General features: G+C 45.7%; 1 protein-coding gene across 8 annotated transcripts in view; it reads left to right on the top strand.

Annotated features, from left to right (window-relative positions):
• The window catches only part of LOC132394688 (regulator of G-protein signaling 3-like), a 175,602-nt gene that overhangs the window by 90,104 nt on the left and 63,333 nt on the right, over window positions 1–22,165 (top strand). The window contains exon 1 of one of the 8 annotated variants that reach the window (XM_059971068.1): window positions 8,521–8,754. The exons of 6 other annotated variants lie outside the window; for them this stretch is intronic. In XM_059971068.1, coding sequence (XP_059827051.1) covers window positions 8,719–8,754 — 36 coding nt within the window. In that variant the 5' untranslated portion in view covers window positions 8,521–8,718. Of the gene's footprint in view, window positions 1–8,520; window positions 8,755–20,891; window positions 21,194–22,165 lie in introns of those variants that run through there. One more of the 8 variants, XM_059971065.1, reaches the window with a different exon arrangement.

The following is a 22,165-nucleotide window of genomic DNA, read 5'->3' on the forward strand; positions in this document are numbered from 1 at the left end:
CACTGTTGATTTTTTGATGAGGATTGGTGTGTGTTTCCATGACTCACCCTTCTTTGTAGCCCATAAGCCATTCTTTTATCTTACTGACATTGAGTGCAAGGTTGTTGTTTGAACACCACTCTGCCATCTCTCACTTCTATACTTCTGCTTGTCACCATCTAAAATTTTCCCAACAGTAGTTTTGCCATCAGCAGATTTATAGATGGCATTTGAGCTGTTTCTAACCACACAGTTGTGGGTGATAAGAGAAATCATTGGGCATCCCGAGGAGTGGGGCCTGCAAGTGTTGACCACACAAAATGCATAGTTTTTATCTGCTTACAAACCTTCGGGGTAATGCCAGCATTTATTGCCCTTCCCTCATCGCCCTTCTACTGAACATCCTGGATGGCATCCATTAGTCTTGCGAGACCATGGATCTGTGCCTGGAAAGTCTTGCATCAGTCTCTCCAGGGTGCAGTCCGGGCCAAGGTTGTATGGAAGACTGGCAGTAGCCCATGCAGCAAGTCTCCCCTCTCCATGACACTGATGTTGTCCAAGGGAAGGGCAAAGGCTGATACAGCTAGGCACCAGTGTTGCCGCAGGAGTTGCTGGAACGGGGTTGAAGGCAACGTCGGACTGCCCTTAGGGACTCCAGCTCTGGATTTGTCCTCAGGGTTTACTCCCGCAGCCTTGCCCATGAGTGGGTATGGCCACAAGGCAGCAGAGGTTTGAAATCAGAGTTCTCCCTCTCTTAGATGAACTGCCTTCCCAGGCTGACGAGCTCCATCCACCTGAAGCTCTGGTTTTTAGGTGCCAGGACCCACCTTAGCCCCTTCTCCTGTCAGCAGAAACAGTTCCGCTGGGCTTAGAGGCTAAGCCACACGAGAAGGACTTGGTTGTCAGAGGCTATTTGAGGCACATGCCTTGAGGAGCACTTTTAGGTAGTGGGAGCTGAACACAACTCTGCTTGTATTGCTGATCCAGATGAGAACGTACGTTTGCAGCTGACAGGAAAATCGGTTGTGTTGTTGGCAGTGAAGATGGTTATCAAGATTTATAGAGGGACCTTAACCAGCTGGGTAAGTGGTGTTTAATCCAGATAAGTGCGAGGTTTTGCACTTCATGCACAATAAAATAGTAGTTAGCATAATGCTGTCACTGAGCCAGCAATCAAGATTCAGTTCTGCCGCTCTCTGTAAGGACTTTATATGCTCTCTCCACAACTCCCTTTTCTCTGGGTGCTCCAGCTTCCTCCCACATTCCATGATGGCACTAGTAAGCTGTGGGCATGCTACGTTGGAGCATGGCGATACTTTCAGGCTGCCCCCCCAGCACATCCTCGGACTGTGTTGCTTGCTGATGATGTATTTCACTGTATTATTCAATATTTTGATGTACGTGTGTGAAGCCAAACCAGGATAGGACTTGCACAGTAAACAGCACAGCACTGGAGAGTGTCGTAGAACAAACAGACATTGGAGTACAAATACACAGTTCCGTGAAATTGGTAACACAATAGAAAGGGTGATGAAAAGGCATTTGGCAAGCTGGCTGCCTTCTGTCATGGCCTTGAGTAGGAAATGTATGAGACATTATGTGCAGTTATAAAAGACATTAGAGAGGCTGCACTTAGAGTATTGTGTACACTTTTAGTTCTGCTATAATAGGAAAGGTGTCATTAAGCTGGAACGAGTGCACCGATTGTTTATTGGAATATTGCCAGGACTGAGTTAGAAGGACAGGTCGGGCAGGATAAAATTTAATTAGTGGAATGTAGGAGATTGAGGACTGACGGTATAAAACCACGTCTTTAGGCCTTTTGCAAGGATCAGTAATTAAAAACTAGACAGCATAGGTTTAACGTGCGAGGGGAAAGATTTAAAGGGGATCATTGGGTGATAGATGGAGGGAGGCAGACAGAGAGAGAGAGGGAAATGAAGCAGGAAAGGAGGGTAAAGTTGAAGATAGCTAATGTTGGTTTATAATTGTAACGTGTCCAGATTACAGAAAAAAACTAAACACAAGTGATTCTGCAGATGCTGGAGGCCACACGCAGGTCAGAGGAGCAACACCGGGGAGCCTCCAGCCTGATTGCGGGAATGTTTCTTTCTCTAACTTCCAGTGATTTCTCCCCCATCTACAACTTTTTTCTTCTTTCCATTCTGAGCCCACCCCCCCTTACCCCTTTTCCTCACCTGCTCACCACCTCCCTCTGGTTCCCCTCCTCCTTCCCTTTCTCGCATTGTCTACTCTCCTATCAGATTCTTCTTTCCTCTTCTACTCTCCCCATCACCTGGTTTCAGCTATCAGCCGGCATTTTGTACCCCTGCCCTACACCCACCGTCTTATTCCGGAGGATTGGAGGGAGGCGAATGTTGTCCCCTTGTTCAAAAAAGGTAGTAGGGATAGTCCAGGTAATTATAGACCAGTGAGCCTTACGTCTGTGGTGGGAAAGCTGTTGGAAAAGATTCTTAGAGATAGGATCTATGGGCATTTAGAGAATCATGGTCTGATCAGGGACAGTCAGCATGGATTTGTGAAGGGCAGATCGTGTCTAACAAGCCTGATAGAGTTCTTTGAGGAGGTGACCAGGCATATAGATGAGGGTAGTGCAGTGGATGTGATCTACATGGATTTTAGTAAGGCATTTGACAAGGTTCCACACGATAGGCTTATTCAGAAAGTCAGAAGGCATGGGATCCAGGGAGGTTTGGCCAGGTGGATTTAGAATTGGCTTGCCTGCAGAAGGCAGAGGGTCGTGGTGGAGGGAGTACATTCAGATTGGAGGGTTGTGACTAGTGGTGACCCACAAGTATCTGTTCTGGGACCTCTACTTTTTGTGATTTTTATTAACGACCTGGATGTGGAGGTGGAAGGGTGGGTTGGCAAGTTTGCAGATGACACACAGATTGGTGGTGTTGTAGATAATGTAGAGGATTGTCGAAGATTGCAGAGAGACATTGATAGGATGCAGAAGTGGGCTGAGAAGTGGCAGATGGAGTTCAACCCGGAGAAATGTGAGGTGGTACACTTTGGAAGGACAAACTCCAAGGCAGAGTACAAAGTAAATGGCAGAATACTTGGTAGTGTGGAGGAGCAGAGGGATCTGGGGGTACATGTCTACAGATCCCTGAAAATTGCCTCACAGGTAGAAAGGGTAGTTAAGAAAGCTTATGGGGTGTTAACTTTCATAAGTCGAGGGATAGAGTTTAAGAGACGCAATGTAATGATGCAGCTCTATAAAACTCTGGTTAGGCCACACTTGGAGTACTGTGTCCAGTTCTGGTCGCCTCAGTATAGGAAGGATGTGGAAGCACTGGAAAGGGTACAGAGGAGATTTACCAGGATGCTGCCTGGTTTAGAGAGTATGGATTATGATCAGAGATTAAGGGAGCTAGGGCTTTACTCTCTAGAGAGCAGGAGGATGAGAGGAGACATGATAGAGGTGTACAAGATACTAAGAGGAATAGACAGAGTGGACAGCCAGCGCCTCTTCCCCAGGGCACCACTGTTCAGTACAAGAGGTACTGAACAGTGGCTTTAAGGTAAGGGGAGGGAAGTTCAAGGGGGATATTAGAGGAAGGTTTTTCACTCAGAGAGTGGTTGGTGCGTGGAATGCACTGCCTGAGTCAGTGGTGGAGGCAGATACACTAGTGAAGTTTAAGAGACTGCTAGACAGGTATATGGAGGAATTTAAGGTGAGGGGTTATATGGGAGGCAGGGTTTGAGGGTCAGCACAGCATTGTGGACCAAAGGGTCTGTAATGTGCTGTACTATGTTCTATGTTCTATTCTGCCTTCTGCCCCCTTCCTTTTCAGTCCCAATGAAGCATTTTGGCCGGAATTATCAACTGTTTCTTCCTATTCATAGAAGCTGCTTGATCTGCTGAGTTCCTCCGGCAGTTGGTGCCTGAAAAACTTCTCATGCATGCTATCCACACAGATCACTTCATTGCATTAGTCCATTGAGGTGGTACAAAGTGAAAAGCAATAACAGAATGCAGAATAGATTGTTGTAGTTACATAGAGAGTGCATTGCAGGCTGACAATAAGGTGCATGGCCATATCAAGGTAGATTGACAGAATAATAATTCATTTTTATTGTAAAAGATGTCTGTTCAAGAAACTTGTAAGAAGATAAAAGCTGCCCTTGAGCCCGGTGTTACGTGCTTTCAGACTAATGTACCTTCTGCCTGGGGGATGGGGACTGCGATATGTTGGCTGTTTTACAGTGGCAGCGAGAAATATAAACAGAGTCCATTGGAGGGGGTGGGGGAGCTTGTTTTTGTGATGCGCTGAGCTGCACCCACAACACACTGCGGTATCTAGAGGTCAAAAGTTAGTTGTCATACCAAGCCTTGATGCATTTGGGTGGGATGCTTTCTATAGTGCATCTGTGAAAAAATGCAGTAGGTCGATGGGGTTGAGCCATGGTCCAGCAGGCCTAAAAAGGCTGAATGGCCTGCCTGCTTTCGGGAGCGATGGGTGAAGGCAGACATGAGTGCTGGAGACCTGCCAGGCTCCATGGAAACAGAGTTTTGGCAGGAGCCCTGTGTATATTTTACCCTGTAAACCACAGCTGACGCACAGACATATACCACAGCATTGCAAGCCAAATATTTAATAACAGCGACTCACAAGAGATCCATTGAGTCTATTGTTTATGCACTGGGATCTGCAGCATGCAACGTACAGTGCAGGATACCAGCTTCAATGCTCACTGTCGCCCATGGTCCAAATTCAACTGGAACAGCAGAAGCCAATGGGATAGGAGCAAAATGGCCAGGTAACAGGGGTTCTGGATGAATTGAGGGGAGGAATCAAGACCTAAAGGATGGCAGCATTGGATTAGAGGCATTTCATGGAGTGGGTAATGAGACATTGAAGAGGGAGGGTTGTGACAGTGTAGAAGGAAGCTTCCTCAGTTTTGTACCCATGCTCTGGGATTGTAAGACAAGCCTGTGTAGAGGGAGCTTTCTTCAATATCAGAAACAATGTTCTGAGATGTTTTGATGGGATCCTTCCTCAATATTTAATCCCATTCTCTGAGACCATGAGATGGGAGATCATAGAGGGATATCGCTCAATATCAAACCCCTGCTCCAGGGGTGTGAGGTGGGACAGTGTCGAGGGACATTTCCTCAAAATTTGACCTCATTCTCAGAGTGTGTGATGGGACAGGATAGAAGGAGATTAACTCAGCATCTAACCCCATGCTCTGGTATAGTGCGATGGGACAGTAAGGAGGGCTCTTTCTCCCACACTCATTTTTAGTTAGAGATACAGTACAGGCCTTCCAGTGCAATGTGCCCACACTGCCCAGTTACACCCTTCTGACGAATTAATTTGCTAACCCGTATAACACACACAAAATACTGGAAATCCTGATGAAGGGTCTCAGCTTGAAACATCAATTGTTTATTCATTTCCATGGATGCTGCCTGACCCGCTGGGTTGACTTGGAATTCCAGCATCTGCAGATTTTCTCTTGTTTGTGATTCTACTAACCTGCACGTCTTTGGAATGTGGGAGGAAACTGGTGCATTTGGAAGAAACCCATGGGATCACAGAGAGAATGTACAAACACCTTACAGATGGCAGCGGGAATAGAACCCAGGTTGCTTTCCTCTAAATCTATTCCTGTGACTGGAATGTGTGACAGGTCAGAATTGAAGGAGCTCCCCTTTATAAACAGTCAGGAAACCCTTATGGTTATGGGGAGAACCTGCAGACTCCACACAGACAGCATCAGAGGTCAGGATCAAAGTAGTATGAAGCAACGTCTCTACCCACTGTGCCACCCTGCCATGGTAATCAGACATATTTTCTCTTGGTTGTTGGTGATCCTTTGGGAACTCTCTCTAGCAGATTTTTAAGTCAGAGGTGGACATAATTGATGAGAAAGACGGTGAGACCTTCATTGGCTTGGTATTATTATTACTTGTACTGAGATATAGTGAAAGGCTTTTGTTTAGTGTGCCAACCAATCAGATCACTCCATAAACAAAGTAAATTTATTACCAAAGTACATATATGTCACTATATACTGCCCTGAAATGTATTTTCTTGTGGGCATTCACAGTAATTGCAAAGAAACACAACAAAATCAACAAAACAGAAACAAAAGAAAATCTGCAGGTGCTGGAAATCCGAGCAACACACACAAAATGCTGGAGGAACTCAGCAGGCCAGGCAGCATCCTATGGAAAAAAGTACAGTTGACGTTTCGGGCCAAAACCATTTGGCAGGATTGGAGAAAACAGCTGAGGAGCAGATTTGTAATGTGGGAGAGGGGAGAGAACCACTAGTTGATAGGTGAAACCTGGAGGGGGAGGGATGGAGCAAAGAGCTGGGTAGTTGATTGGTGAAAGAGATAGAAGCCCATGGAAGAAAGAAGAAAGTGAGGGGGAGGAGCAGCAGAGGGAGCCGATGGGCAGGCTGGGACATAACATGAGAGAGAGACAAGGGGGTGGGAAATGGTGATGTGGGGGAGGCGGTGGAGGAGAATCAACAAAAAACTTATACATAAAAAGATGGATAAATAACCAATGTGCAAAAGACAACAAACTGTGCAACTACAAAAATGAAAAAAAACAATAAATATCATGAACATGAGTTGTGGAGTCCTTGAAAGTGAGTCCATAGCTTGTGGAATCAGTTCAGCGTTGGGGTGCGTGAATTTATCTCCTCTTGTTCAAGAGCCTTAATAACTGTTCCTGAAAATGGTGGTGTGGGATCTGGGGCTCCTGTACCTTCTTGCTGATGGCAGCAGCAAGAAAGCATGGCCTGGACGGTGGGGCTCCCTGCTGCTCTCCTGTAACAGTGCACCTCGTAGGTGTGGACAGCTATGCCTGTGATTGATTGGCCTGTACCCACAACTTTTTGTAAGATTTTCCTTTCAGGGGAATTGGTGTTTTCATATCAGGCCATGATGCAACCAGTCTGTATCATCCAACTATGCATCTATAGAAGTTTATCAAGGCTTTAGATGACATGCCAAATCTTCACAAACTATTGTACTTCCTTTGTATTGGCAGTCATGTGCTGGGCCCAGGACACATCCTCTGAAATTATAACACCGGGGAATTTAAAGTTCCTGACCCTCCCACTCCTAACTCCCTGATGAGGACTGGCTCATGGAAATCTGGGTTCCTCATCTTGCATCCAATGATCAGCTCTTTGCTTTTGCTGACATTGAGAGAGAGCGATTGCTGTTGTGGCACCACTCAGACAGATTTTCAGTCATCCTCGTATATGCGGGCTATTCACCACCTTTGATTCAGCCCACGGCAGTAGGGTCATCTGCAAACTGCAATGTGGCCTCGGAGCTGTGTTTAGCCACACAGTCATGCAAAGATGTAAAGCGAGTAGAGCAGGGGATTAAGCACACAGTCTTGTGGTAAGAGCTGATCATTGACTTCAGGAAGGGAATGATGAGTATGCTCCTGTTTACATGAAGTCGAGACGGTTGAGAGCTTCAAGTTCCTAGGAGTGAACATCAGTTATGGACCGACACAGTCCAACAATGGTCAAACCAGCTCAGCAGTACCTTTACTTACTTTGGGGGCAAAGGAAATTCAACTTGCCCCTAATGACCCTCATTGATTTTTATCATAGGAAACAATCTGTCCGGATGCATAACATCTTGGTATGACAGCTGCTTTGCATGTGACTGCAAAAACACACAATTGTTGTTCAGACCAAACACCAGATTTGTGAGGAAATGTGATCTAAGTGACCATAGAACGATTGTCGGTGCCAGATGGAGTGGTTTGAGTATCTCAGAAGCTACTGAACCTGAGGTTTTCATGCACAACAGTCCGGAGTGGTTCCAGAGAATGGTGCTAAAAAAAAAATCAAGAGCAACAGTTGTATGGGCGATTATGTCTTCTTAATGAGAGAGTTTGGAGGAGAATGGCTAGTCTGGTTCAAGCAAAAAGGAAGGCGGCCGTCACTCAAGTAACCACACATGACCACAATGTGTGCAACACACCAAACCCTGAAGTGAATGGGCTACAGCAACAGAAAGCCACAACCAGACACTCAGGGGCCAGTTTATTAGGTACAAGTTGTATGTTCTGCATCACACACAAAATGCTGAAGGAACTCAAGTCAGAGGAATAAACAGCCCACGATTTGGGCTGAACTGGAAAGGAAGGGGAAGAAGCCAGAATAAGACGTGGGGAGGGTGAGGAGTACAAGCTGGAATGTGATTGAGGGCGTAGAGGGAGGTAGGTGAATGCTGCATCGAACCCTCTGCAGGGAGTTAGGGGAGGAGGAGCCAGGTTCGGTAGTAATCTGCCTTCTAATGGTTGGCGCACTGGTGCCAAGGCACGGTGCATCGGGGGGCCAGTCGCTCCCCCTCCGGCACTGATGTGGTGGGGGTGGGTCACTGAACTGGGTCACGGCGGGTGGTGTATACACTTCTGAGTACAGTTCGGATTCTGCGGAGTTGCTCAGTTCTCCGGAGAGACTGGGGTGGGGATGTTGGTATTCTTTGAGCCCTGACCGGCCCTGCGCGGGTCATTAAGGCATCCGCAGTCGGTGTGGGAGACAAACCGCAGTCAGTCAGCCAGCCAGCCGTCAGGCGGGGATCTGCAGCCGGAGGGAGTTGCAGCTGAGCTGCGGGCGCCAGTGTGAGCAGTACCAGCCTCCGACGGGGCTCTGCCTCTCGTCGCCCTGTGCCCAGTTGACCTGTCGGGGCCCCGGATCGGAGAGGGCACCGGGGCCAAGACGGATGGCGTCTCTTACCGTCTCAGCGCTCGTGTGGCCAGTGAGTACACTCCCGCTTGTCCTCACACCCACCCTCCCCTTTAACTCCTGCCTGCCTCCTAACCCTTCGCTCGCCACTCGCTAAGCCCTGAGTCGAATCAGATCGTATTATTATTGAGTTTACTGGCCAACCTGACCAGTATGAAGTCAGCGCGAACAGGAGAGCACCGCACTGGTGCTCCCTTCATGTTGTCGGTCACCCCAACTCGGAAAGATATTACCGTTACTTCACCATCGATCAAATCTATTGTACCGCACAAGTACAGGTGCAAATAAAAGCTTACTTGTAGCAGCATAACAGGCACATTGCACCAGATAAGCAGATTTCACAAGAAAACCGTCAATTTAACAAAGTCAAGGTATATTTATTTTCAAAGTATGTATACGTCATCATGAATTTTCTTGCAGACATTTACAGGAAAGTAAAGAAATGTAATAGAATTTATGAAAAACTACACGTAAACAAAAGCTGACAGACAATCAATGTGCGGAAGCAACACAAGCAAAATGCTGCAGGAACTCAGCCGGCCAGGTAGCGTCTGGGGACAAAAGTACAGTGGTCGAAGTTTTGGGCCGAGGTGTCTTCTTCCCTTAGACGCTGCCTGGCCTGTTGAGTTCCTCCAGCACTTTGTGAGTGTTGCTCGGATTTCCAGCATCTGCAGATTTCCTCTGCAAAAGGAGGCAGATTGTGGAAATAAACACAAACTGAGAACATGAGTTGCAGAGACCTTGAACGTGAGTCTGTAGGTTGTTGAATCAGTTCGGTGTGATGAGTGAAGTGTTTCACGCTGGTTCAAGAGCCTGATGTTTAAAGGTTGATAAATGTTCCTGAACCTGGTGGTGTGGGGCTTCTGTACCTCCTTCCCGATGGTAGTAGTGAGCAGAGATCCTGGCCTAGAAGGTGGTGGTGGTGGGGTGGTCCTTGATGATGGACACTGCTTTATGCTGAATGATAGTGAGGGCTTTGTCTGTGACAGACTGGGCTGTATCCACACTTCACACATGACAAGTAGAACAATTATTTGCAGAAGTATTCCAGGCACTGAGCAATAGTGACAACGCATTCCGAAGAAAAACATAAATTAACATAAATAGAATCTGAATTCAGAAACACATTTATAATCACTGACACATGTCACTATTATTACTAACATATGTAATTATACAAGAATTGTTCCTTAAGGCTGTCATAGCCTGGGGAGGGATGGGGGATAAACTCCCACTACCCATTAAATGCTCCCAATAGTGTGCATCTCAGATAGCCTCTGACAACCGAATCCAGTTCCTGGCCTTCACATGTGGCGTGGGTACTAAGCCCAGCAGAGCTGTTTCTACTGACAGCGGAAGGGGCAGAGGTGGCTTACCACTGCTTTAAGATCAGTCGCTTCTGGCAGATGGAGCTCATCAGCTGTGGTTGGTAAATCATCCAGGAGAAGGAAAACTCTGAGCTCTGGGTTGTATGTGGCAACACATACAGTACGTACTTTGATAATAGACTGACTTTGCTTTGAACTTTGACCGTGCCTTTATCCACTCATGGAGAAGGCATTTGGAGCAAACCCCGAGTTGGAGTCCCTAAGTTGAGTTAATCGCTGACTGGCATGTCCTGCAATGCCACTGGTGCCAAACTGTATCGGTCTCTGCGTTTCTTTGGATTCATCAGCTGCATGGAGAGGGGGAACCTGCTGCGTGGGCAACAGTTTGCCCTCTGTATCGTAACTCCCCTGGCTTGCACACTGGCTTCGGCATCACGGAGACACCTAGGATGTAACGTCCATAGTTGACCCCAATAAACAAAGGGTCTCATCAAGAGTTGTACCAGAAAGACACAATTAGAATCAAAATAAAGGCAGGAGTCATCGTAGTGCAAAGTGGTCATAGCATTGCTGTACCGAGGTTGCGATTAGGGCTGTGTAGGTTGGTTCAAGAACAGAGTGTTTAAATGGGTGTCGTTGTTGTTGAATCGGGTGGTGTGGGACTGTACTGTACTGTACTTCTGTACTGAAGCTTTAGAGAGGGTGCGGAGGAGATCTGCAGGAATCGTGCCTGGATTAGAGAGCGTGCCTTGTGAGTAAAGAGCAAAATGTCCACTGTTTGTTCCTCTCCATAGATGCAGCCTGACTTGCTGAGTTCTTCCAGCATTTTGTATGAGTTACTCTTGTGAGGAAAGTTTGAATGAGCTATGCGTTTCCTCTTTGGAAAGAAATGATTTGACAGAGGGGTAAGATGCATAGAGAGAGTGGACAGCAAGCGCCTTTTTTCCCAGGTGGTAGTGGCTAATACGAGAGGGAATACTGAATATTTAAGGTGATTGGAGGAAAGTATGGGGGGGGTGGGGGATGTCAGCAATAGATTTTTAAACAGAGTGGTAAGTGCTGTGGGGATATAGATTCAGGAACAGTTCCTGCTGATTGGATGTTCTATAGATTCAGGAACAGTTCCTGCTGATTGGAGGGTGGCTAATGTTGTCCCACTTTTCAAGAAAGGAGGGAGAGAGAAAACAGGGAATTATAGACCGGTTAGCCTGACGTCAGTGGTGGGAAAGATGCTGGAGTCAATTATAAAAGAGGAAATTACAACACATTTGGATAGCGGTAGAAGGATCAGTCCGAGTCAGCATGAAGGGAAAATTATGCTTGACTAATCTTCTAGAGTGTTTTGAGGATGTAACTATGAAAATGGACAAGGGAGAGCCAGTGGATGTATGTTCCTGGACTTCCAGAAAGCTTTTGATAAAGTCCCACATAGGAGATTAGTGGGTAAAATTAGGGCACATGGTATTGGGGGCAGAGTACTGACATGGATTGAAAATTGGCTGCTGACAGGAAACAAAGAGTAGCGATTAACGGGTCCCTTTCGGAATGGCAAGCTGTGACCAGTGGGGTACCACAAGGTTCGGTGCTGGGACCGCAGCCATTTTACAATATACATTAATGATTTAGATGAAGGGATTAAAAGTAACATTAACAAATTTACCGATGACAGAAAGCTGGATGGCAGTGGGAAGTGTCAGGAGGATGTTATGGGAATGCAGGGTGACTTGGACAGGTTGGGTGAGTGGGCAAATGTATGGCAGATGCAGTTTAATGTGGATAAATGTGAGGTTATCCACTTTGGTGGCAAGAACAGGAAGGCAGATTACTATCTAAATGGAGTCCAGTTAGGAAAAGGGGAAGTACAACGAGATCTAGGTGTTCTTGTACATCAGTCAAAGAAAGCAAGCACGCAGGTACAGCAGGCAGTGAAGAAAGCTAATGGCATGCTGGCCTTTATAACAAGAGGAATTGAGTATAGGAGTAAAGAGGTCCATCTGCAGCTGTACAGAGCCCTGGTGAAACCCCACCTGGAGTATTGTGCGCAATTTTGGTCTCCAAATTTGAGGAAGGACATTCTTGCTATTGAGGGAGTGCAGCGTAGGTTCACAAGGATGATTCCCGGAATGGCAGGCCTGTCATATGTTGAAAGATTGGAGCGACTGGGCTTGTATACACTGGAATTTAGAAGGATGAGAGGGGATTTGATTGAAACATATAAGATTATTAAGGGATTGGACACGCTGGAGGCAAGAGGCATGTTCCCACTGATGGGTGAGTCCAGAACTAGAGGCCACAGTTTAAAAATAAGGGGCAGGCCATTTAGAACTGAGATGCAGAAAAGCTTTTTCACCGAGAGATTGGTGGATATGTGGAATGCTATGCCCCAGAAGGCAGTGGAGGCCAAGTCTCTGGATGCATTCAAGAGAGAGTTAGATAGAGCTCTTAAAGATAGCGGGGTCAAGGGATATGGGGAGAGGGCAGGAACGGGGTACTGATTGTGTACGATCAGCCATGATCACAGTGAATGGCGGTGCTGGCTAGAAGAGCTGAATGGCCTACTCCTGCACCTACTGTCTATTGTCTATTGATGTGGGGTAGTTGTTGGTAGAAGCAGACATGCTGGGGACATTTAAGAGATGTTGAATTAAATAGAAAGGTAGGGATATATGGGAGGGAAAGGATAGATTGCTCTTGGAGTAGGTTAAAGGGTTAGCACAACGTGGGGGCTGAAGGGCCTGTACTATGCTGTAATGTTCAATGTTCTGTTTTGTGTACCTCTTGCCCAATAATAGCTGAGAAAAGATGAGAAGATGGCATGGCTGTCACTTTGGGTGCATTCTTTCATTGATTCCATTATGATTCTTGTATTTACTGAGTATGCCTGCAAGAAAACAGATCTCGAGGTGGTATATGGTGACATATATGTACTTTGATAATAAACTTACTTTGTCTGTTAAGAATAAGGATTTCTGGTTGTATACTATATACATTCTCTGATAGCAAAGTGATCAATTGAACTTTGAACTTTGAATTTTGGCCCCGTGACGGATGTTGCATTCTTGAGGCAACACTCCTGAAGGTGAGGTGTGGATATATTGAGCTGATACCTCTTCTCTGCAGCTTCCTGCATTCCTGTGCACACAATTTCCTGTATCACTCCATGATCCAGACATCTTCCTGCTTCCAGTTCCTCCAAAGATCTCTCAACCACAAACCGGACCTCTGGAGCCTCCTTTCCTAAACTTCTCCACCTCCATCTGTCCGCTCAGCATTTCCCTGAGAAATTCTGTTTCTTGGCCTAACCCTTAGTATTTGTTTATCGAATCGTAAAACACTGTGACTAGAGCAAATAAACAGGCCCTTTGGCCCATCTACATTCAGCACTGATATTCTACTGAGTCTCATTGACTCATACTTGGATGATAGCCCCCCATACCTCTCCCATCATGTACTTATCCAAACTTACCTTAAATGTTGAAATCAAACCTATATCAAACCTATATCCACCACTTCCACTGGCAGCTCATTCCACGCTCACATCATCCTCTGGTTCCCTAGGTTCCCCTTAAATATTTCAACTTCCACCCTTAACCTAGAACCTCTACTTCTAGTCACACTCAACATCAGTGGAAAAGGCTTTCTTGCATTTACCCTCTCTGTGCCCTTCATAATTTTGTATACACCTATCAAATCTCTCCTCTTCTCCTCTGCTGTGGGAATAAAGTTCTAACTTGTTCAAACTTTCCCAGTAACTCCCAGCATCATCCTTGTAAAACTGTCTTTGAACTCTTTCAATCTTACTGATATCTTTCTTGTAGGCAGGTGACCAGAAATGCAGGATACTCTGAATTTGGTCTCACAACGTCTGATATGGTACAACTCGAACATCCTATAGTTTGTCCTCTTATGACAGCCATTGTGCCTAATTGATCCTATCTTCAAGGAATAACAGATCTCTATTCTCACATTCATTTGTTATTTTGCACTCCACATTAGACCGTTCCCTGATTAAGTCCTTGAAAATATTTGATTCTCACTTGTGTGGAGTGAGTTGAAGTGTTTTGCCACATACACAGTTGTTGTATATCCACACATCTTTATTTGTTTTGGCATTATTATTACGTAGAGATACAGCACATGAGTATGCAACAGTGCAGCACCGACAAGCCTCACCACCCAGCCACGCGCCTACTTAACCCTAGACTAAGCAGAGGATGATTTGCAATGACCTTCCAACCGCTATGTCTTCGGACTGTGGGAGGAGACTGGAGGACCCAGAGGAAAGCCCGTTGTTCACACAGAAAATGTACAAACTCCTTGTGGAATTGAACTCTGAACTCCGGCGCCTCGGGCAGTAATAGCGCCATGCTAACTGCTATGCTGCCAGGAGTCCACGCTCTCAGTTTAATTCCCACTGCCCTCTCAGCTGTAAATATCCACTCAGTGGAGACACCCGGTTCCCCTCCTGTACCTAATAAACAGCCTCTGAGTCTTTGTTCATGGCTTTCTGCTGCTGCAGCCCCTCCACTTCAAGGTTCAATGTGTTGTCCATTCAGAGATGCTGTTCTGCATGTTACTGCTGTAACACCTGTTTACTTGAACCTTCCTGTCAGCTTGAACCAGTCGGGCCATCCTCCTATGAACTGTCATTATCAAGGCATTTTTGCCCACAGAACTGCCAATGACTGGAGTTTTGTTTTGTTTTCACACCACTTCCCATAAACTCTAGTCTAGAGACTGCCGTGCGTGAAAATCCCAGGAGATCAGCAGTTTCTGAGATACTCAAACCACTGCATCTAGCACCAACAATCATTCCCCAGTCAAAGTCACCTACATCACATTTCCCTCCCATTCTGATGATCGGTCTGAATAAAACCTGAAACTTTCGACCATGTCTGCATGTTTATGCATTGGGTCGCTGCCACATGAGTAGCTGATTAGATACTTTAATTAACAAGCAGGCGTACCAGTGTAGGTAATAATGTGCCACTGAGTGTACGGAGTGTACAGCCCAAATGCTCTGTTGTTGTATTAGGAGCCTTCCCGAATGCAGTAAAAGCTCTGATTCCTCCAGGGTCCTGATAATCAGGTATCTGGCTCACTTGTTGGCTTCAACAACCAATACCGTCCAAGTTTGCACAAGTATTGTTACACTTCTGGCACCAACATAGCGTGCTCACAACTTACTGACCCTACATTGTACACCCTTTGAAAGTGGGAGGACACCTTCTAAGTGGAGAAAATCTATACAGTCATGGGGAGAACGCTAACCTCCTTACAGGTGGGAATTGAACCCCAGTTAGCGTTGGCTGGAACTGTAAAGCATTACGTTAACTGCTAATGTGAACCTACCCTCACCAATGGTTGACTCTAGACTGCTCCTCAGCATGGACGATAAATTGTCAATCTCGGCCACATCTAGTGGAGTTTACAGACCTGAGGACAAGCACGGTGAAGTATAGGTACACTGAAAAAATTGCTTGTTAAACTGTTTATTGTAGCTATACAACATCAGATTGAATGTTGAAAGGCCTTGATCGGATGTATGTGGAGTGGATGTGGAGAGGATGTTTCCTATAGTATGAGAGTCTAAAACAAGAGGACACAGCCTCAAAGCAGAGGGACATCCTTTTAGAACGGAGATGAGGAGGACTTTATTTCACCGCAGAATTGTGGAAGCTGTGGAATTTGTTGCCAAAGGCAGCTGTGGAGGTCAAGTCAGTGAGTATACTTATGGCTGATAGGCTCTTGATGAGTCAGGGAATGAAGGAACACATGGAGAAGGCAGGAGATTGGGCTGAGAGCGAAATAGATCAGCCATGATGAAATGGCAAGCAGACTCGATGGGCCAAATGGCCTATTTCTGCTCCTAGATCTTATGGTCTTACATCATGTACAGTATTGTGGAATAGTCTTAGGCACATATTTATAGCTATTTATAGTTACTCTGTGTCTCTTTTGGACAGAGAGTGGGAAGGGGACAGGGAGAGACGAATCATGGTTGAGAAAAGGGGAAGGGAGAGGGTGGCAGCGGGAAGCCAAAAAGATCAATAAACCAATTGTTTAGAATCAAATGACCTTGCCTGGTGTCTCAGGGCCGGGTGGGTCTGCACCCGCACAACTCTCCCCGTTCCTGGCACTCCTTCTCTGCCACCTGCTCCACAACCCTCCCTTGGTGCTCCACTCTCATCATTCCCAACATACTTTACTCCCCCAGATTTACAAACTCACTCCCTGCTCCACGTTGGCAAATACAGTATTGTACAAAGGTCTAAGGAATCCTAGCTATTTAGATTTTCTGAAGGCTTGCACAGTATTGTAGGTACAGACATTGAGTGGCATGTACAAAATGCAGGGAGAAATGCAGGTTAGCAGCTTTTACGGAGGGAATTATCAGTTCACATGTCCAAAAATCAACTTTTTATTTCTCTTCATAGATTCTATAAGATTATAAGACATAGGAGCAGAATTAGGCTAATTAGCCATTCCATCATGGCTGATCCCAGATTCCATTAATCCCCATACACCTGCCTTCTCACCTTATCCTCTGATCCCTGACCGATCAGGAAACTGTCAATTTCTGCCTTAAATGTACCCACAGTCCTGGCTTCCACTGCAGTCTGTTGCAGAGCATTCCACAGACACAATACTCTCTGGCTAAAAATATTCCTCCTCTGTTCTAAAAGGTTGCCTCTCAATTCTGAGTCTGTGCCCTCTAGTTCTGGATACCCCCACCATGGGAAACATTCTCTCTACATCCACCTTATCTAGTCCCTTCAACATTCAGCAGGTTTAAATTCACATTCTCCTAAATTCCAGAGCATACAAGCACAAAGCTGCGAAACACTCCTCTTATGTTAACCCCTTCATTCCCGGAATCATCCCTGTGAACCCCTTCTGGATTCTCTCTGATGACAACACATCCTTTCTGAAATATGAGGACCAAAACTCTTTACAATACTCCAAGTGCAGCCTGACTAGTGTCTTATAAAGCCTCAGCGTTATCTTTTATATTATATTCTCCTTGAAATAAATGCCAGCAGTGCATTTGTCTTCTTAAAGTGTAAAAAACCTTCTGGGAGTCTTGCACAAGGACTCCTAAATCCCTTTGCAACTCTGATGTTTGAATTTTCTCCCCTTTTAGATAATAATCTGCACTATTGTTCCTTTCACCAAAATGCAATATCAAGCATTTCCCAATACTGTATTCCAGCCCATTGTTTCAATTTGTCTAAGCCCTGCTGCAATCGCATTGCTTCCTCAGCACTAGCTACCTCCACCTATCATCTGCAAAGTTTGCCACAAAGCCATCCATTCCATCAGGCAGATACTGCCGAGTTCATCCAGCGTCTTGTGTGTGCGCTCAAGATTTCCAGCATCTGCAGAGGCCCATATGATGCAGAGCATAAATTATATAAGTCAGTGAAGAGAAAAGGAAACGCTTCAAAGATAACATCAAAATCAGCCTGAAAAAATTCAGCATTACATCTAATAACATTGCACTCAATAGATACCCCTGGAGAAATCTTCAAGAGAGAGACGCACTGCGTGGGAGCAACCTCCGCTGTGCTGCAGAGAACAAGTAACAGCTGCAAATGGAGAGACTGAACAACTTAAAGTCCCAAGTGCTAACCACTGCACCAGAATATGTGGATCCTGGATCGTCCTCTAAAGTCAGCTGAGGACCCACCAATAGGCAACCCCTTAGGAGAACATCATACCCGACTCGAGAGATCACACTACTAATTCTGCTATTACCCCATAAAAATGCCAAGGATTTGGAAGAAAGAATCAAATATTTGTGCAACATGTTGATGAAGTCAGCGGGAAGGAAGGGCTTAAAGAAGATACGAACAAAGAGGAAGATATACTTGGAGTATGACCTTCAGTTCTGGCTGCCCCATTATAGGAAGGATGTGGAAGTTTTAGACTGTCCTTCTACAGTCCTTGACAGTGGGTCCTCAGGTTGAGGAATCGGTTCAATTTTGAGATGAATGAAGTTATCCACAGTGCTCGGAGCTCAGAGGAATGAGAGATGATGTTATTGAAAGGTATAGGATTTGCAACAGGTTACATGCTTAGAGGGTGGGAGAGTCCAGAACCTGAGGGAATGGCCTCAGAATAAGAGGATGCCCCTTTAAGACTGAGATGAAGGGGAAAGCCTTCTCTCAGGTGGCTGGCCATTGTCACAGAGAACTCTGGGGTGGGACTTTGAATATATTTAAGATGGCACAGGTAAGTAGTGACTTTCTGCGTGCAGCTCTGATGGGAATCATCAGATATTCCCACTGGGATTACTACAGCTGAAATCCTTACGATCCAACAACATAGAAGCAGAATTAGGCCATTTGGCCCATTGCGTCTACTGCACCATTCCATCATGGCTGATTTATTATCCCTCTCAACCCCATTCTCCTTCTTTCTTCCTACAACTGACTAATCAAGAACCTATCAACCTCTGCTTTAAATATACCCAGTGACTTGGTCTCCGCAGCCATCTGTGGCAATGAATTCCACAGATTCACCACCCTCTGGCTAAAGGAATTTCTCCTCATCTCTGTTCTAAATGGACGTCTCTCAATTCTGAGGTTGTGCCTTCTGGTCCTGGACTCCCTCACTATAAGAAGCATCCTCTCCATATGTACTCTATCAAGACCTTTCAATATTTGATAAGTTTGAATGAGATTTCCCCTCATTCTTCTAAACCAGTGAATACTGGCCCAGGGCCATCAAACGCTTCTCATATGTTAACCCTTTCACTCCTGGGGTCATTCTTATGAACCTCCTCTGGACCCTCTCCAATACCTATGCATCTTGTCTTAGATAAGGAGCCCAAAACTGCTGACAATTCTCCAAGTGTGGTCTCAGCTTTACATCCAGAGTCACCATCAGGCTGTGATCCACAGCCACGTCCGTGGGTACTTCAGTAAGTAATATACCTCAGCTGTACAGTAAGTCTATGGATATCTGATCACTTAGGGAGTCATGGGCTATCGGAAAAGGACGGGAAAGTAACCTTGAGGGCTATTGCATCAGGCACAGTCTAGTTGAGTGGCAGAAGAGACTAGAAGGGCTGAAGGGCCTCTCTTTGCTCTGCCATCCTGTTGTCTTGAGGATGCATTGGTGTGGATTGTGTGTCCAAGTCCCTGGAGTGCAGGAAGGACACATAAGGATGCTATTGGGACTGGAGGGCTGGAGTTGTAAGGAGAGGTGCAATAGGCTGGGACTTTTCCCCCAGAGAGTAAATAGATAGATAGATAGATAGATACTTTATTGATGCCAAAGGAAATTACAGTGTCACAGTAGCATTATAAGAGCAGATATAAATATTAGCAGAGAAGCAGAAAGAATAAAAATGTCATCACCAGCAGTCAAACAGTAGGGGTCATCAATTCCCTGGCTATAGGTTGGCTCATTATAGAGCCTACTGGCCGAGGGGAAGAATGACCTCATTTAGCACTCTTTGGAGCAGCGCAGTTGTCTTACTAAAAGTGCTCCTCTGTTCAGGCAAGGTGGCATGCAGAGGGTGAGAAACATTGTCCTGAATTGCCAGGATTTTCAGAGGAAAATCAGGGAATTGTAGGGTCCTCTGTTCTACTGCTGCCTCCAGTGCATCCAGTTTGACTCCTATAAGAGAGCCAGTCTTTCTAATCAGTTTATTGAGCCTGTTGGCATCACCCGTGTTGATGCCATTACCCCAGCACACCACTGCATAGAAGATTGTACTGGTAACAACGGACTGGTAGAACACGTGAAGGAGAGGCCTGCATACTGTACAGGACCTCCTCAGAAAGTAGAGGCCCTTCTTGTACACAACTGCTGTGTTGTGCTCTGCTCAAGTCTGTCGGCCAGGTGCGCAGAGCACTACAGGTACCTGTAGTGAAACATAACATGTGAAGGGTATAGATAATGCCCAGTTTTTGGTCAGTTTTTGGCCCCAGTGTAGGGGAGTCTAAAAGCAGAGGGCATAAGTCTAAGATGACAGGGGGGCCTGATGGATGGGTTTTTTATCTAACGTTTGGTGGGATTATGAAGCTGCTAGGAAGAAGTGCAAGTGAGGATAACTAGAGCATTTAAAAGGCGCTTGGACAGGTTCATGGATAGGAATGTTTTAGAGGGTCAGGGGTGGCACGGTAGCATCGGAGTTCATATAACACCGTTACAGTGGCAGTGACCCAGGTTCAATTCTGCTGCTCTCTGTAATGAGTTCATACTGTAACTTCTTCCCGTGACCCAGTGGATCAGAAACGTAAGGCTGGAACAGAACCCGACGAGAAAACCTCTGAGGAGAAAAACGTCCTTTTAGAAAATGAACGAGGAGGAATTTCCTTAGGCGGAGGAGGGGAATCTGAGGAATTCATTACCACCAACAGCTGTGGTCATTTAAAGCGGAGGTTGATAGGTTCTTGATTAGCAAGGGTGTCAAAGGTTATGTGGAGAAGGCAGGAGAATGGTGTTGGAGGGATAATAAACCCCCATGATGGAATAGCAGAGCAGATTCAATGGGTTGAATGGCTTAATTCTGCTCCAATGTCTGATGTCTTCATGCTGCATCTCTAAATTAAGCTTAAAATGAAAATATAAAAAATGCAGGAAATCGGGGCTGGATCACGGAGATTATTTTATTCAGCCTAGATGAGTTGGGTCTGTTTAAGTCTATGACAGTATGGAGTGAGATCTGTCTTTCGTGGGCGAGGAAGCTGACATTTCACTGACTTCTGCAATGATAGGCCAGCAAATAGTCTGGTTTATATTGGCCGGAGTTTGCAACTGTGTCATCAGTAGTTTCCCAGAATTAATTAAAGGCTGATTTGTCAAAATTGGCCCACAAGTTCCACTCAGTAACTGGCTAACACCACTTACTTCTAACCTCAAAAGAAAAATGGTTAGATTAAATGCAATACGCAAGAAATACTACAGATGCAGGACGTCTTGAGCAGTACACAGAATATGCTGGAGGAACTCAGCAAGTCAGGCAGCATCTTTAGAGGGAAGCAACCTCTTGACAGCTGTCTCTCAGCCAAGGACTTCTCTTTCCAACGAAGTTTCTTCCCAGGAGCCCAGAAACAAGCTGCTTGGGCAATCACTCGCATTGAAGCATTCTCACAAGAGGCAAAATAGCAGGTAACCAGTTTACAAGTTATGACTTGGATTAACAAGTCATAACCTTTCAACCAAATTTAATTTTTAAATTTTTGAATCCATTATCCAAAGGACTGAAAATCCCTTTGTAGAAAATTATATTTTCAGTAGCAGAGAGGTGCCCAGCTGTTTGGGTTTATCATTTACCCTAAATACTCTGTACACTTCAGCCAGGGTGCCACGGTGGTGAGAGGTTAGCTCGATGCTATTAGAGCCCAGGGAATTTCAGAGTTTGGAGTTTAATTCGGTGCTGTTCTGTAAGGAGTCTCTGTGCGTCCTCCCCGTGGAATGGATGGCCTTCCCCAGGTAGGTAGGTAGGTCATTGAAAATTGTCCCAGTGGTTAGGTTAGGGTTAATCAGGGTTGTGGGGTTACTTATTTATTTGTTGAGATACAGAGGGGAAGAGGCCCACCCAGCCCTTCGAGCCACACTGTACAGCAACCCCTGATTTAACCCTAGCCTAATCATGGGCTGATGACTAATTAGGTATGTCATTGGTCTGTGGGAAGAAATTGGAGCACCCGGAGGAGGAAAACGCACGTGGTCACAGGGGGAATGAACGTGCTCCTTACAGACAGCGGTGGGTCACCAGAACTGTAAAGGATTTCTGGGGCGGCTTGTATGAGGAGCTGGAAAGGCCTGCTCCATTCTGCATCAATAAATCAATAAAATATAAACAAGACTCAAAGGTATCTTAATGTCATGAATATCCTGTAAACTAGCAAAAATCTTGGTAATTCGTGGATTACATCAGGAAATGTTGCAGCAAGCAGCCGTGAATTGCTTAACCATAACCCATAAGTACCCCAGTTAACCAGAGAACTTTGTGGCGATTCTCAGCACAAGTTCTGGGCAGTTGTGCTGTGGACATGAAGTCACCTGTAGCCTTTTATCTGAGGTTAAACAGTTTCAATACACAAAGACCTGGTATTAATGAGGCAGTGTAAATGAGGT

The sequence above is a fragment of the Hypanus sabinus genome, chromosome 5, assembly GCF_030144855.1.
Source record: "Hypanus sabinus isolate sHypSab1 chromosome 5, sHypSab1.hap1, whole genome shotgun sequence".
Taxonomy (NCBI): domain Eukaryota; kingdom Metazoa; phylum Chordata; class Chondrichthyes; order Myliobatiformes; family Dasyatidae; genus Hypanus; species Hypanus sabinus.